The sequence below is a fragment of the Phoca vitulina genome, unplaced genomic scaffold (assembly GCF_004348235.1).
Source record: "Phoca vitulina isolate PV1807 unplaced genomic scaffold, GSC_HSeal_1.0 scaffold76, whole genome shotgun sequence".
NCBI lineage: Eukaryota > Metazoa > Chordata > Mammalia > Carnivora > Phocidae > Phoca > Phoca vitulina.
This window is the reverse complement of record NW_022589779.1, coordinates 2059814-2076775: the sequence shown is the minus strand read 5'-3', so window position 1 is coordinate 2076775 and position 16962 is coordinate 2059814. Positions and strand designations below refer to the sequence as shown.

The 16962-nt window shown below is 40.4% G+C and overlaps 1 protein-coding gene and 1 pseudogene across 5 annotated transcripts in view; one reads left to right on the top strand and one right to left on the bottom strand.

The window, feature by feature from the left end:
• Window positions 1-5713: 5713 nt before the first annotated feature.
• The window catches only part of ACSS3 (acyl-CoA synthetase short chain family member 3), a 147506-nt gene continuing 136257 nt past the window's right edge, over window positions 5714-16962 (top strand). For 2 of the 4 annotated variants that reach the window (XM_032393747.1, XM_032393745.1), the window contains exon 1: window positions 5714-6212. In XM_032393747.1, coding sequence (XP_032249638.1) covers window positions 5899-6212 — 314 coding nt within the window. In that variant the 5' untranslated portion in view covers window positions 5714-5898. The remainder of the gene's footprint in view (window positions 6213-16962) is intronic. The other 2 variants (XM_032393748.1, XM_032393746.1) reach the window with 1 other exon arrangement.
• Window positions 12549-14938, bottom strand: LOC116625301 (annotated as a pseudogene). Its single transcript, XR_004298053.1, has one exon. The product of XR_004298053.1 is annotated as an importin subunit alpha-1-like (transcript).

The window sequence follows — 16962 nt, the reverse complement described above, 5'->3', positions numbered from 1 at the left end:
TTTCTCCACATCCTTGCCAACACCAGTCACTTCTTGTGTTGATTCTAGTCATTCTGACAGGTGTGAGATGATATTTCATTGTAGTTTTTTTTTTTTTAAAGATTTTTTATTTATTTATTTGAGAGAGAATGAGAGACAGAGAGCACGAGAGGGAAGAGGGTCAGAGGGAGAAGCAGACCCCCTGCTGAGCAGGGAGCCCGATGTGGGACTCGATCCCGGGACTCCAGGATCACGACCTGAGCTGAAGGCAGTCGCTTAACCAACTGAGCCACCCAGGCGCCCTCATTGTAGTTTTGATTTACATTTTCCTGATAATCAGTAATGTTGAGCATCTTTTCATGTGTTGGTTGGCCATTTTATGTCTTCTTTGGAAAAGGGTCTATTCATGTCTTCTGTCCATTTTTAAATTGGATGATTCAGTTTTGGGGGTGTTGAGTTGTATCAGCTCTTTATATATTTTGGTCACTAATCCTTTGTCAGATTTGTCATTTGCAAATATCTTCTCCCATTCTGTGGGTTGCCTTTTAGTGTTGTTGATTGTTTCCTTTGCTGTGCAGAAACTTTTTATTTTGATGTAGCCCCAATAGTTTATTTTTGCTTTTGTTTTCCTTGCCTTTCCTTTCCATCTAGAAAGAAGCTGCTATGGCTGATGTCAAAGAGATTACTGCCTGTGTTCTATTCTAGAATTTGTATGGTTTCAGGTCTCACATTTAAGTCTTTAATCTGTTTTGAATTTATATTTCTTATAGGTGTAAAAACGTATTCCAGTTTCATTCTTTTGCATGTTGCTGTCCAGTTTGAAAATAAATGAAAATGAAAACATAATGGTCCAAAGTCTTTGGGATGCAGCAAAAGTGACTCTAAGCAGGAAGTTTATAGAAATGCAAGCCTATCTCAAGAAGCAAGAAAAATCTCAAATAAACAACCTAGCCTTACATGTAAAGGAGCTAGAAAAGGAACAAATAAAACACAAACCCAGTAAAAGGAAGGAAATAATAAAGATTAGAGCAGAAATAAATGATGCAGAAATTTAAAAAGCAATAGAACAGATCAGTGAAACAAGGAACTGGTTCTTTGAAAAGATCAAAAAATTACGTAAACCTCTAGCAAGACTCAAAAGGGAGAGAGAGAGAGGACGCAAATAAACAAAATTAGTAATGAAAGGGGAGACATAACAACCAGCACACAAAAATACAAACAATTGTAACAGAATATCATGAAAACCTATATGCCAAAAATTTGGACAACTAGGAAGAGATGAATGAACTCCTAGGAACATATAACCTACCAAAACTAAAGCAGAAGGAAATAGAAACTTTGAACAGACCAATTACCAGCAATGAAATTGAATCAGTAATAAAAAAAAAAAATCCCAACAAACAAAAGTTCAGGACCAGATGACTTCACAGGTGAATTCCACCAAACGTTTAAAGAAGAGTTAATACCCATTTTTCTTAAACTATTCCAAAAAAATACAAGAAGAAGGAAAACTGCCAAATTCATTCTATGAGGACAGCATTACCCTGATACTAAAACCAGATAAGACACCACAAAAAAAAAAAAAAAAAAAAAAAAAAAAAGAGAGAGAGAGAGAGAGAGAACTACAGGCCAATATTTCTCATGAATATAGATGGAAAAATCCTCAACAAAATATTAGCAAACCTAATCCAACAATATATTTTAAAAAGAATCATACATCACAGTCGTGTGAGATTTATTCTCAGGATGCAAGGTAGTTTAATATTTGCAAAGTAATCAATGTGATATGTCACATCAATAAGGGAAAGGATAAAAACCATATTGTCACTTCAATAGATACAGAATAAAAGTGATGAGAATGGACATCCTTGTTTTGTTCCTGACCTTAGGGGGAAAGCTCTCAATTTTTCACCATTAAGTATGATGTTGGCTGTGGGTTTTTTATATAAGTCCTTTATTATGTTGAGATATGTTCACCTCATACCTGTCAGAATGATTAAAATAAAAAACACAAAAACAACAAGTGTTAGGGATGATGTAGAGAAAAAAGAATCTATTGCACTGTTAATGGGAATGCAAATTGGTACAGCCAGTGTGGAAAACAGTAGGGAGTTTCTTCAAAAAATTAAAAATGGAACTACCTTACCATCCAGTAATCACACTAGTGGGTGTTTACCCTAAGAATACAAAAATACTAATTTGAAGGGATATATGCACCCCTATGATTATTGCATTATTTATATTATTATAATTTATAATATTATAATATTATTTATAATAGCCAAACTATGGAAGCAGCCCAAGTGTCCATCTATAGATAAATGGATAAAGAAGATATGTTATATATACACAATGGAATATTGTTCAGCCATAAAAAAGGAATGAAACCTTTCCATTTGCAACAACATGGATAGTGATAGAATAATGCTGAGCGAAGCAAGTCAGTCAGAGAAGACAAAGACCATATGATCTCACTCATATATGGAATTTAAGAAACAAAACAAATGAGCAAAGAGAAAGAGAGAGAGAGAGACAAATCAAGAAACAGACTCTAGGGAATAAACTGATGGCTACCAAGGGGAGGTCGGTGGGTGGATGGGGGAAGTAGGGGATAGGGATTAAAGAGTACACTTACTTTGATGAAAAAATAAAATAAAATAAATGAAAAAAAGAAAAAATATATATACAATTTATTGGCACACAAGAAAATAAATATTTTGTATCAAAAAGCCAGAGTTTTAGAGGGGCAAACATTGAAAAGATTGCGATTATCCTGTCCCCAAATTAGTTTAAAACACAGTTTTATTTTTTGAAGCAGTATAGAATGTACATGCATGTTTAAATTAAAATAATTTTTTCAAAATTTTCTGATTATAAACTTTTAGGTATGTCAATGAAGCTGGAGGTTTTTGAGGTGTCCTTTAGGCTTGGTTGGTTGTTCATAGGCTTTGTTGCTGTCCTAAATTAGCTTGCTTTGCTACTGCCCTGATGCTAATCAATGTATACATATTTAAACTTTGCAACAATAGTGTGAGGTAAGAATCATGAGCCTCAGAATATAGATAACTGATATTACAGTGTAGGAGAGTTAATAAATTTTCCAAATTTCTACCTAATAAGTGGCAGTACTAGTATTCAAACTGAGACTCAGTGGCTAATGATCTTAAGCTCAGTGGCCAGTCAACAGGCTTTGAGTGTCTTAATTTAAAGGCCGATCGTGCACCCTCAGGCTCTGGCCTGCATTTGACATTATTTTGCACTTCTGTACTGAGCTCCAAGAAAAATTTCTAGTCTCATTGGTCACCCTTGTTCTACTTGTCCACTCTATTTCTTGCCTTTGCTGGACTGTGCCTTCATTCACATCTGATTTGGAACTTAACATTAACGATCTATTTTGTACAATTACTTAAAATAAGACAGCGTACTGCCAAGTCCCGAGAAAATGGTTTCACCCAGCAATTCAGGGATCTAACTTTGTCTCACACAATCTTTTAATTAATGTGTGTGTTTTTAAGCCCTTGACCTTCATTCTGAACCTTCAGAGGAAACCAGGACCTCAAAATCCTGACACATGCCAGGTTTCTGAAGAGGAAATCCCTTTACTCGACCAAAAGCAGTTAAATTCAGGACCATCCCCACCCTAAAGTGACCCTGTAAGTCATATAACAATGAATCCATCTTCTTTCCATTCTCTCGTTTGGTTTCTTTTCTCCTATTCTCTTTGTCCTTGTGGCTTTTTGCCACCACCATCACTGTCACTCTTTGATTCTCTTTCAGCAGGCTTCTAGGAATGGATGTGGGAATTCAATTAGTCATATTTTACTGGGAGTCTAAAATCAATCTTCCTTCCTTTCTCCCTTCCTTCCTTCTTTCCTTCCTTGTTTCTTTCTCTCTCTCTCTCTCTTTCTAAATAGGAAGATGATCAGCTTGGTGCAAAAACCATGGATTTCAGCGTCAGATTCCCTACCTTATTCAAGTCATGGCACACAGAGAAAATGATATTATTCGTAGAGTATGCTGGGGTAAGGGACAGGAGCGGAGTGAACTGACCCTGAGTGAGCGCTCTACCTTGAAGCATGGAGATCAGTATCATTGGCACACAGGTATTTAAAGGTATAGGGGCTGCCGAGCTCTGAGTATCAACAAGGTCTGAATCCTGTTTTGCTTGGTAGCTGCGTGACCTCAAGCAAGTTAACCTATCTCTAAGCTCCATTTGTAAACATGGGGATTATAGTTCCCACTTCCTTGTACTTCTTTGAAAATCACAGGAACTAACATATTTGAAAGGGTAGCACCACGAATATGCAGAGTAGGTGCCAATAAACTGTCTGCTTCCCTCCTTCAAATATCCCCCAACAAACCACATCTTGCTTGCAGTGTAGGTACTCACATATTTGTTAAACAAATGACTGACGTGGACATCATTATAATACAATAGGGGATAATTTGGAGTCAAGTGATCTTAAATACCAGGAAGCAACATTAAGCAACTGGACAGAGGAAAGCAGGAGGCTAGGAGGTTAACTGGCTTTATCTCTGAGTTCAAGAGGTAGTGAATGTCTCTGGCTACTGGAAATCCTTTGATCTGAAGCCGTTGGAAGGAATAAAGTAGGCTGCCGGTGTCAGGAAAAAGTCTAGTGCCTTGTTTCTCAGTTGAAAGGGAATAGCCGAAGTGGTGATTTAAATTTTCTTTGTTTTGCATTAGATTTGTCTGTTTTTTTTTTTTTTTTAACCTTTATCTCCACATTATTCTTTTCCTGCAGAGTAATCTGATTTTACAGCTTCTCAAGTTTACAATCCTTCCTCCAGTCAGGGGCATTCCACTATTTCTCACCTCAGATTTGGGAATACACATCTTTACATTTAAAACCGCAAATGCTACGGCAAACAGGATTGCATCTGAATTTCACTTGGGTGTGAAAAACAGTGAAGGAGCTTTTAGAATGTTAAACCCAGATAGTAATTTATACTGCCTTTGTCTTTTAATTTTCCCCCGCTTCCGCTTCCTCTTTTGTTTGATTCACTTTATCTTTACTTAGCTCCTCTTTTCGGCTCACCCCCGCCCCCCATCAAGGAAAGGGCCCCAGAAACTCCAAAGAGGCAAATTGGAAGGGAAGAAATGCAACAAGTCCGTTCTGCTTTCCACCTCTAGATCTGTGGGGGGAGTCCGGGCAGCTGGTGGATCCTCATCCCCGCGGGGCTGTCCTCCCCAGGAGCCGGTCGATCACTACTCCCCACTTTTGCTCAACCTTCCTCCACTCCTCCTACCCTCTCAGCTGTCCTGAAATCCTGGAGCAGTCCTTGCCCTGGAGCCGCTGGTGTTTTTAATAACCAGGGACTGAGCTGAGTTAAAAAAAACAAACTAAGGAAACGAACGCTGCAGGGGCCTTGCGGCAGAGCCCAGGGGTTTTGGTTTGCGCCGCAGGCCGGAGGCGATGCGCCTCCACCAGCTGGCTCTGCGCAGATGCAGCCACAGAAGCTGCGCACAACCTGTTTGTTTGAAAACTTGTTTGTTGAGAGCGAGATGGGTGCGTCGGCCTCCCCCGAGGGCCACTGGCGTGTCGGGGAAGGGAGGACGTTCTGCAGCAACAGGGGGCTTTTCGGGGGGGAGCCGCGCGGCTGGGGACGCACGCAGGGGCGGGATTTCTCCCGTTGTGGCCCCGGCCCCTACCCCCCACCCCCCCAGCCCCCACTCCAGCCTGTTGCTTCCCCCGCCGCTCCAGGTCGGCTTTTCCCGGCAGCCCTAGTGTGCCTTCCAAACTCCAAGGCCCCGGGCTCCCCTCGGGAGCTGCCTCCGCCTCCCGCCCCCTGCCCGCCGCCTTCTGGAAGTCGGAAGAGCCCCGGCTGTCGCCTGAGGAGTGCACTCTGGGACCTCGGGCAGCACAGCCTGCGAGGGGGAGGGGGGCCCAGCTGGCGGCGATGAAGCCGTCCTGGCTGCAGTGTCGCAAAGTCACCGGCGCCGGGGGACTCGGGGGGTCCCTGCCCGGGTCCTCTCCAGCCCGGGGAGCCGGCCCGGCCCGCAGGGCGTACGTGGCCCCCGGCCCGCGGGGCGCTCTCGGGAGCCGGGGCTGCCGAGCGCTGTCGTCGGCAGGTGGTGGCGGCGAGTACAAGACCCACTTCGCGGCCTCGGTGGCCGACCCCGAGCGGTTCTGGGGCAAAGCGGCCGAGCAGATCAGCTGGTACAAGCCCTGGACCAAAACGCTGGAGAACAGATACCCGCCTTCCACGAGTTGGTGAGTGACTCCTTCGCCAAGCCAGATCTCTCATGACTTTTGGGCGACCGGGCTCAACGTCCCTTTCATGGGGAACCTGGCATTGTATTAGGAAAGAAATTCAAGACTGGAGATGTGCTCAGATCTTTCGATTTGTGTTTAATTTAAATTTTATGGTCAACTCTCCGGCCTTCTCTTGAGGGATTGGGTTACTCATTATGAGGCCAGTTTCCAATGGCCCAGAGATTTACCAGAATGGCAGGGCTGTACTTGGCACTGGGGATGTTACACGGACTAAAGCAGGGGTCTGTCTCCAGGGACAGCACTGTCTAGTATGGGAGACAGCCACGGACAAATGCAAACAGTGTGATAAACTAGGGAAGTATTACCAAGTATCCACACACTGCGGGGAGGAAGAGAATTGAGGAAAGACTTCAGTAAATCACACCTAAGTAGGGTTTGGGAGGATGGGTATTATCTTCCGCAAGATGGACAAGGATCTAATTATTAAAGACCAGGGATTGGAAAACAGGCTGAAATTTGACTGTTACTATGGTTACAAATAATTGTGTTGGCTGGAGAGGTGGGAGAAGGGGCTGGTGAACCAGCTTGGATTAGATCCATAGCCCTGTTGTCTGTATGAAGGTACAATATGAGGTACTCCAAAATTATGCACATATAGGCCAGGTGCTGCTAGAAATCATGGTAGGAGTACATTTTTTTTTTTTTTTTTGTCTAGAGTTGCAATTTTAAGTAGCTATAAACATTATTTTTACATTACAACAAAACAGATACATTGTAGAATAAATGCCAGACTTGTCAGAATAGTAAGGGTGAGGCGCACAGTCTATGAAAACTCAAGAGTTGTGGCTGCCTGTTCAGCTAGGTGCCTAGTAAGAATGTGGTTGCTCTCATCTGCCAGCCATTAGGGAGAGAGATGTTTCCTGTAAAAGTCTGAGCAACACTGCAGTGGGGTTCCCCAAGTTCCCAAATTCCCAGCATTGAAACGGGGCAATGACACAGTCAGGTTTGCATTTGATAAATGTCTCCTTGTTGAAGTGGAGAAAGGCAAGCCAACCAGAGCCTGTTCCGTATTGTTGTCATGCCCTCTCTTCGTTGTTTGGAACAGTTTACATAGTTTTCCCTTTAGAATCTGAGCACCTTTTCTCTTCTGGTTTAATTTTTTCAGTAGAGTTTGACTAACCCTCTTTGATATGCCTGACAGTGATCCAAGCACTATGTGTATTTATATGTCTAAGTCTATATATATACATATATATGTAGACATACACAGTACACATAGACATATAAGTACACATACACACACACACACACACACACACACACACACACACACACACACATATATGCCAATGAGTCATGATGACTAAGAGCATGGTCTGTGGAGCCAGAATATTGAGTTTGAGTTCTGGGTCTCCCAGTTACTGGCTGTGTGTTCACAGCCGAGTTACTTAATCTCTCTGTTTCAGTGTTCTCATATATAAATGTGGAAATAGTATGAGGATTAAATGGGTAAAGAATTAAGACCATGTCTTGGATGAAATAGACTTTATAAATGTTGGAGGAAGAGTAGCTAGCTGTCTTTCCACTCTTACAGCACAGTTATGTCAGGAACAGGAAACCCTCCTTGTGTTTCTTAGATCAAAACAAAGATTATGGTCTTTCCTGAGAGTGTGTTCTCAAAGTTCTGTGTCTACATATCTGTCATAAAGTATGGTATTGAAAATGATTTATGTGACCCCCTCCTTAAAACCATGTACAGAGAAGTTAATTAAGAAGTCATGAAAAAAAAAAAAAGAAGTCATGGGGATAGTCTAAGAAAAAACCAACGAGGGCCAGATATAAGGCCGTGGCAGTGACAATGGAAGGGAAAGCACAGGTTTCTAGAGGGTTGGTTGGGGTTGGCAGGGGCCCAAGTGAGTGCAGAGAATGTGGAAGTCAAAGGTCCATCAAATAGGTATTTTAGACCTGGAGTTTTTTTTTTTTTTTTTTAAGATTTTATTCATTTCTTTGAGAGAGAGAGAGACAGCACAAGAGGTGGGGAAGAGCAGAGGGAGAGGGAGAAGCAGACTCTCCTGCTGAGCAGGGAGCTCATGCGGGGCTGGATCCCAGGACCCTGAGATCATGACTTCAGCCGAAGGCAGCCGCTTAACCGTCTGAGCCACCCATGCGTTCTTGACCTGGAGATTTTCTTTCTAACTTGTTTTTTCTTCTTAATCTCTAATTGTTTGCCTAAATTTTCTAAAATTGTGTGCATTAAATGTTTTTAATGAAATTTTTGCCAAAGGGTCTTTGTATTTTGAAAAATTCAATACATTTTAAATCACTGACATTTGATACTACTATACCTGAACTCTTCATCTTTGTACTCTTGGAATCCCGTGGCCATACCTGTTTTACAGCAGCCCAAAAGATCAAGGTGAATAAAGATATGTCTTTGAGTCTGTATTTATTTCAGCAGTGTGATTTGATCTTACTAAGCATTTTGGTTGGCAGAGCAGAGTTGGACAGGGAACTAGAGGTAGGAGACCATATAGCTAACCTTAAACTTCATCAATAAGCATTTTCAATTTCAAATAGACTCCATTACTGTGTTAGACATGTATTTGAAGATACTCCTCATGGGTTAACAATTTTTTATGAAGCTAAATTCAAGGGCAGGATGAATGTCTTTCTCTTGTTTTGTCTTTATATCCCTAGGATCTAGGGCAGAGCTGACATACGAGTTTAAAAAATGCTAGTGAAGTAACAGAATACATAGATGTGATGATTTTTGCTTCTATATGTCTTTGGGAGGTAGTAAGGGGATATGAGCAAAATTTGATGTGAAAGAGACTTGCTTATTTTCTGTGTAGCTGGGATCTGGGTAATGGAGATGTGGACATCCAAATCTTTAAGTAAACTGAGGAGGGGTTGCTGTAGCTTTCTTCTCCTAGACGGAGCTGACTTACATGGAATCAAGATCTCTGGTGCCCTTTGACTTCTCCATCTTCATTATAATCTTGTCTGTCTTCATGAAAGTAAACTCCCCTCAGCATCTGTAGGCCTATCAAAAGTTCCAACACATAAATATTAATGCATATGAGCTTTCACAGTGGCATAAACTAACTATCCAAGAGTAGCTTACAGATACAGGAGTATGAACATGGAATAGAAATCTTTAAGGGTGATAAACTGAAGGGACTTTCCACTGAAGTGAATAGCCCTGTAAAATACATTTCTGGTACTGTAATCTCTGAGAGCTTTGAAAAATAAATCCCAATTACATGTAGGTGCTCTAGGAAGTTGTGAAGATCCACCTTTTCTCACAGTTTGGTGGTTAATTCACATTGTTGACACCTGGCTTTTGGGGTACTAAAGTCTCTATTTTAGAGACCTCAGTGGAAAACTGCAGTCAAGGGTGAAGCAGTTAGAATTCCGAGTAATTTCTCTAATCCTGGAACAACAAAATGGATGTTTGGGTTATTTTCTCCTCATGAATTAGACATCCTGCTGCCTAGCCTGAAACTGAAATTCAGCTGCCACCCTCTGAAGTAAAGATTAGGCAGTCCACTTTTGCATTACTCATTGTGGTTTACTCTTCTGTCTAGGTCATCGGTTTGTTCCTTTCTGTGGAAGCAATGCAAACCATTTTTTGCTTATTTTTATTTAAACAAATTCCATGATAAGACTCTCATATATTATTTGATTTAGAATTTCATATATATCAACAGCGACCATAAGCTGAAAAGGAAAGACTCCAACTAAATGCGGATTATTAGAAAATGATTTCAGCTTGGTTAACATTTCTATAATGGAAAGTGTGTAGGTTTTTCAACATGCAAGATCTCAGTTCCTTACTAGCTATGAAATAAAGGTTATTTAATTCCTCTAAGTCTTCAAATGGTCTATAAGAGTTAAAGACATCAATCATTCACTTACTGTGTGGATACTACAGAGAAAATGATGGAAGAGATAGTGAAGGAACTTACCACATAGCAGCAAGGGAGACATACATTAAAAAAATTATCACAAAGCTATTTATTTAGAGTTGCATTAGATACTATGAAATACAATGTTTAGTGGTGGATGTAACATAGTCTTCTCTAGAAGGATCATGGAAGGAGTCTTGAGGAAATGATGTTTATACTGAGATCCCAATGAGTAGAGATTAGACAAGAAAAGTGGGGAGGAACATTCCAGGCAAAGAGCACAGCATATGCAAAGGCCATGAGATACAAAGTAGCTCAGTAGATTGTAGAAACTGAAAGAAAGCTAATGTGGCTGGGGCTTAAGGAATGACAGGGAAATTATAAAGAAATGGAAGAAGAGAGCCATATGGTAAATGGTCTTGTGAGTCACGTTATGGAATTTTAGATTTTTTTATGGTACATAACATGTCACGTAATGGGATGACCAAAACATGAATTTCCTACTTTTCTTTCTGCACTTGAAAAAGATAGGTATGAGTTCAACCCCAGCTCTGCCACTGACCTTGGGGAAGCTTCAGTGTCCTTATTTGTAAAATGAGAATGATGGTAGTACCAGTTTTTTAGAATTATATGGGGGTAGGGAGGAGCTTGTAAAATGCTCGGGGCTGTGCCTGACGCACAATACTAGGTATTAATGTCTTTGGAATATGGGAAAGATATTCCCTAAGCTAATGTGGTCCAGGAGGCTTTCAGAAATATGGTAGCATTTGAACTGGATCTTAAAATAGGACTTTAGAAGAAAAACACTGTTTTGTGTGGGGAGCAAACATGACAAAGGCATAGAGGTTAGAAAGAATCAAGTGTGCTTATGTATAGTAGAGCACTTGGCTTGTAGAGGTTATTTTGAGTTGCTGGTAGAGTAGTCCCCCTTACCCAAGGGGGATACATTCAAAGACTACCAGTGGATGCCTGAAACTGTGATAGTACTGAACCCTCATATACTGTTTTTTTCCTATATATACATACCTATCATAAAATTTAATTTGTAAACTAGGCACAGTAAGAGATTAACAGCAACTAATGAACTAGAACAATTATAACAATATACTCTAATAAACATTATGTAAATGTGGTCTCTTTCTCTCAAAATATCTTACTACACTGTACTCACCTTTCTTCTTCTTGTGATGGTGTGAGATGATAAAATGCCTATGTGATAAGATCAAGTGAAATGAATGACATAGACCCTGTGACAAAATGTTAGGCCTGAGATTGACCCCAGGTAGCTGAAACAGCAGAGTGAAACCACAGTTAAGCGGGGAGGGGGGGGGGGGGGGATGGCGGCACTACTCTACTCAAATTCAGAAGGTAGTTTCAGGATGGTTTCAGAAATCTTGGAATAGAAAGCAAAAGGATTTGCCTTCACTTCTTAGGCTACAAGTCACAATCTGACTCTAAGCCTGTAGGTAGGTTTTGTTTGAGCCAGATGCTGAGTTTTTGTTTCTTGAAGTAGTTCTCAGTATTTAAACATTGGAAGATTTCACCTGAAATCTACATTTCCACTATCAATTCAATTTTTGGTCTTCTTTTGACAAAAAAGCGGAATATCCAGCAGCTATGGGCAACACTTGGCTGGAACTGAGTAGCTGCTATCCCAAGCTAAATGAGACATCGTGACTGCCTGGAAGTGGGGTTCAGGGAAGGAAGGGAGTTATGGCAACTGCAGGAAAGTGAGTCAGATATCCAAGTTGAGGAATTGATTGTGAAATGAAACTTAATGGGCTGAAACCTGGAGGTGGCTTGATGTACGAGTATAGATTTGACTCTAAGTTGAAAAGATGTAGAGTTAAAGCCTGGTGAATGTTGAATGGGGATGGGGGGGTGGAGGGAGAGAGAGAGGAAGAGCACCATACTAAGAACTAAACTTTGAAGACAAGTAGGAAAAAAAATACCGTGTAAGAGTGGATAGACTTAGTTAAAGAAGTAGGAGAAGGAAGAGCAGGATATTTCAGTGTCATGGAGTATGAAGAAGGGAAGAGATAAAAGTAGGAACGTCAGTAGAGGTCAAAGGCTCTGGAGATGTTTTAAGGCTCTGGGTGATTGAAAGAGCAGTTTTGATTCAGAAATCCTCAGTGACTTTTCATAATGTGATGTCAGTGGAGAGACGGAGGCCACGGCCAGAGCAGCCATTACGGAGTGAGCTGATGGTAGGTAAACATTCCATGGAGGGCTTAGAGACAGGAAGGGGAGACGTAATGACAGTACGTACACGCACCTGAGCTATGAAATACTTTCCTCCCTCTCTTTACTTTTCCTTCCTCCCCTTTTAGGAGAAACCCGTGGTTAAAGGCAGAAGTGAAGAAATCTGTGACATAGGAATGAAGGGAATTTTGCTTTTTTTTTTTTTTTTTTTTAAAGAAAAGAGTGGAATTTAATCTTTATTTACAGGACACTGCAAGAGAGGAGATTCCACATAGAAATAAGAAACCCACTGAGAGGAGGAGCTTCATTTCAGGTTGTACAGTTTGGAACTGGTCAAGTAGAGTTTTGTTGTAAAAAGTGCTACAATAACAAAACACATTTAAAAAGAGTTCTTAGTAGAGAAACAGTAAGACAGACTTCTACCAAACAGAGTACACAACAAACAACTTTCTGCCTCGGCTGTACAACCTAAAAGTTAAAGGTCCCGGGAGTACCATCCTGAACTTGGAATGTATAGCCTTCAGAGGTAGTTTCTGGCACAACATTCTGATCTTCCTCTTCCTCTACAGAGAAATATTTCTCAATCAAGTTTAATGTAGTTTTGTACACAGACTCATTTTCATGGATTTGTAGAGCTTCGATTTTGTCCAAACCTCCACATTCTTCAATCATTATACTAAGTTTCTCAGTTTCACCTAGTTTCTCAGCAGCCTGAAAGATGTTTGAAATGGTATCCAGAATAACCAGAATAATTTTGGTATCTTTTGTAGGTAAGAGGCTCATCACTGGTTCTGTTATGCCACAATGAACGAGGTATACAATCTGTTCAACTGTCCCACCACTTGTATAGTTGGTCACAGCCCAGACAGCTTCCTTTTGTGTCTTAAAGTCTGCCTTAGAGAGAACACCAACGAGGAATAGGACTAATCCATGATTCACAACTTGCTGTATCTGGTCCTGGCGACCAGCTGTGATGTTTGACATTGTCCACGTAGCTTCCTTCTGAATATTAGTTTTGGGGTTCGTTAGGAGGCTGGGAAAAGCAGCAAGTGCTCCTGCATCTATTACAACCTGAGTCTGTTCATCTGTCCCAGTGACAATATTTCCTATGGCTCTTAGCGCAGGAGTCACAATGGGCAATTCAGTAGCTCCTAGAGGCTTCACAAGCTGGGGCACAACTCCTGTTTTCACATCCATTTCAATCCGTTCATTTGGACCATCAGTAAGGTAGGAAATGGCCCAGCAGGTATCTGCCAATACTTCTGGATCATCATGATGCAAGAGACAGACTAAAGTAGGAAGAATCTGCTCAACAGCATCTAATGGGGGTGCAGGATTCTTGTTGCGACAAAGGTTTCTAAGTGTCCAAGTAAGGTTACATAAGTAACCACATGCTAAAGATGACATATCAGGAACTGCAAGGAGAGCCAATAGTGGGTCATCTGCACCATACTTGATAACCAAGTCTCGAAAAACTGAACCATCACCTGCAATGTTTCCTAGAGCCCATACAGCTTGTTCACTGATGTGGGCATGGGAGGATGCCAACAGAGAAATGAATGCTGGGATAGCACCTCCATCTACCACAGCCTTGGTCTGTTCTGACGTCCCAGAAGCAATGTTAGTGAGAGCCCAAGCAGATTCAAACTGAATGGGACTACAATCAGTTCTGCCCAAGAAGGACACAAATTTTGGAATCAAACCAGCCCGGATTATGTTGTCTATGGGGGGCTGTTTTTCCCTAGAAAGCAGTTTCCTAGCAGCTTGAGTAGCCTGGAGCTGGCTTTCCAAATTGTTGCTATTTATGTCTTTGACAAAGTCATCAACAGTCCAATTTACAGTGCCCTGGTTGTTGCGGTTTTCCTGTAGGGGAGAGGTTAACATCATCAGGAAATGAGCTTACGTTTCTCCTTTTCAGCATCTGATCATCCTTCTTAGTTTTCCTCAGCTCCACATTAACTTCTCTTCTGCGCCGCCTCATTTCTGTACTGTCTTTCCCCTTGTTCTTGAATCTGTTAAGGCGGGCAGCTGGTGAATTAGCATTCTCGTTGGTGGACATGATTATGAGACAAAGGGAGAAAGCTACACGGCCAGCTCAGGCTTCCACAGGAGGCGGTCCGGGGAGCGCAGGCTGCGGGTCAGCTGCCCTCAAAACGTCCACCACGGATCACCCCAAAGACAGTGTGGCTCGTGCAGCCGGCCGGCACGATTTAAATTTCCGGAATTTTGCTTATTTTGAAACCTGTTCCTCATCAGCAGGTCTCCCTGTTTTTGCAAGTTGAACTTTGTGTGGTTTCTTATCTTTTTTTGTTTAGATACTAGAAGTTCCCGGAAGAAACTCCATGGAAAAGTCTAAACAATGAAATAAAGAGCTACTCAGCCAATCTGTGTGTTCTTGTTGTATACTGTAGCAATTCTATTTCTCTAGATAGTTACACATTTGATTGCTAGTTACACATTTGATTGGGAGTTGAAAAGGGATGAAATAATTGTTGTTGATTTACTAAATTATTCTCAGGTTATCAGGCATTTGTAAATAAGTGGCTCAGAGGGTGGAAAAAGTTATTTATTTGCAACTTTTCTGTGATTTTGACTTTGTTTCCAAGGAAAACAAATAAGGAAAATATAATGTGGATTTTATGCAACCGGAAAGTAATTTAATTTCCGTATTGAATTTTGGTATTTTGGCAATCCATTGGTCAGCCACATTAAACTATTTGGGAAATTTAATCTTTTTTTTTTTTTTAACTTATTAAGATTCTGTGAATTTTCTTTCATATTTATCAGATTTTATTAAAATGATATTTAATTCTGGTTTGAAGGTAGAGGTTTACCTAAAGATGAAAAATTTGTCCGCTTTTGACAAACTCTAAATGAAATGAATTTATTCATAATATTCTGCACAGTACAGGCATATATAAATTTAAATTATCATTTTTCTATAAATACAAAAAATATTTTAAGAAGGTACATGGTCAGCATGAAAAATGGCCTGTTAGAAATACGGTCCCGCAGAATAACCTCATGGAGAAAGACCAATTTTAAAAGATGGGCCTTATTTTATATTCTGAAGGTCAGCAGCTTGATGCTGTGCCATATCTAATTTTCCCAGTCCGTCATGCTGCTGAACCTCCAGGACAGAACAGAGTGAACTACAGGAATGCTGCAATTACGTAAGCAAGGATGGATTGCCTGACAAATGGCGCAATCAATGAACAATGGAAATTCAATCAGCTGTGACCGGATCAACTACCAGGTGCATGGGAAAATCCAAACTCTTAGCACCTCCTGGAAAGTGGCTTACTTTTCCTTTGTTCGTGCCATATACTATTAAAGTGAGAAAAAAAAAAAATCCAGTGGTTGAAGTTATTGCTTCTGCTGCTACTGCCTTTTTTTTTTTTTTTTTAAAGAATTCTACTTTCATGAGTAGCAAGCAGCAACTCCTTGCTTTCCATGGTGGTGTGACATTTGCAAGAGAAATATGTAGGAGGCTGATGAATCTTTGTGACAATATATGAATCTAATAACTTCTTTAAATTACAATTTTAGAAGCACATCTGAATGTGGAACTAAAATCCTTTATCTAAACCATGGAGATAGAGAACTTACTATAAAAGAGATTAATTATATTTGCTTTTGCTGGAATTATGGCCAAATGTGGTAAAGGACAGTGCATAGAAAGGAGGAGTACTATTCTTATGATATCTAGGAAAGTCAAAGTTCAAGAATTTTGAGTTTCGGGACGCCTGGGTGGCTCAGTCGTTAAAGCATCTGCCTTGGGCTCAGGTCATGATCCTGAAGTCCCCGGATCCCTGCTAAAGGGGGAGCCTACTTCTGCTTTTCCTTCTGCACCTCCCCCCAACCCCACTCATGCTCTCTCTCTCTTGCTCACTCTCTCTCTGTCAAATAAATAAATAAAATATTTTTAAAAAAAGGATTTTGAGTTTGAAGTAGTCCAGTTGAAAGTCCTAGAATAGCTAAAATAAATAAATAAATAAAAACTTTCAAATTCTAAGTTAGGGGTAGAATTTATTTTATGACTTTTAGGTTAATAGTGAATTTTATGGATTTAAAATATAAATGTTTCTAAGTAGGAGAAAAGCAATTAAATTCTGTAGGTCTTGGAGTTAAGAGCTAACTTTAGACAATAAGAATACCTTCTCCTTAGGTTTTGATACTAGAATAAAAACATTTCCCAAGTATAATCTTTCAAGACATCTCTCCTAAATGGATGTATCAGTTAAGTAAAATAACTTTGGGAAGATTAAAAAAAAGAACGAGTGCTCAGTATCTACGGTAGACATGACCAATATAGATGTTGGAAAAAAAAATTAGTAAGATAGATAGTAGTCAAAGGGACATAGGATCAGTATTATTGACTGCTAAATAACTAAGCAAAAGCATTGGAGCTTAGAAAAGTGTACTTTTATACTAATCTTTCTTTCTCTCCACAGTTCTTCTTATTTTCATAGAGTTTTATTGATTCTCATTGAGAGTTAAATGCTTTTCTAAACCACAAATGCCCTGACTTTGCCTTCCTCCCAACGCCCCTCCTTAATCAAGGCCCGATGAAGTTTGCCAGTTACCAAGGGGAGTTTGTTAGATATCTCATTTTGGTGGGTAGGAGAATAGAAAGT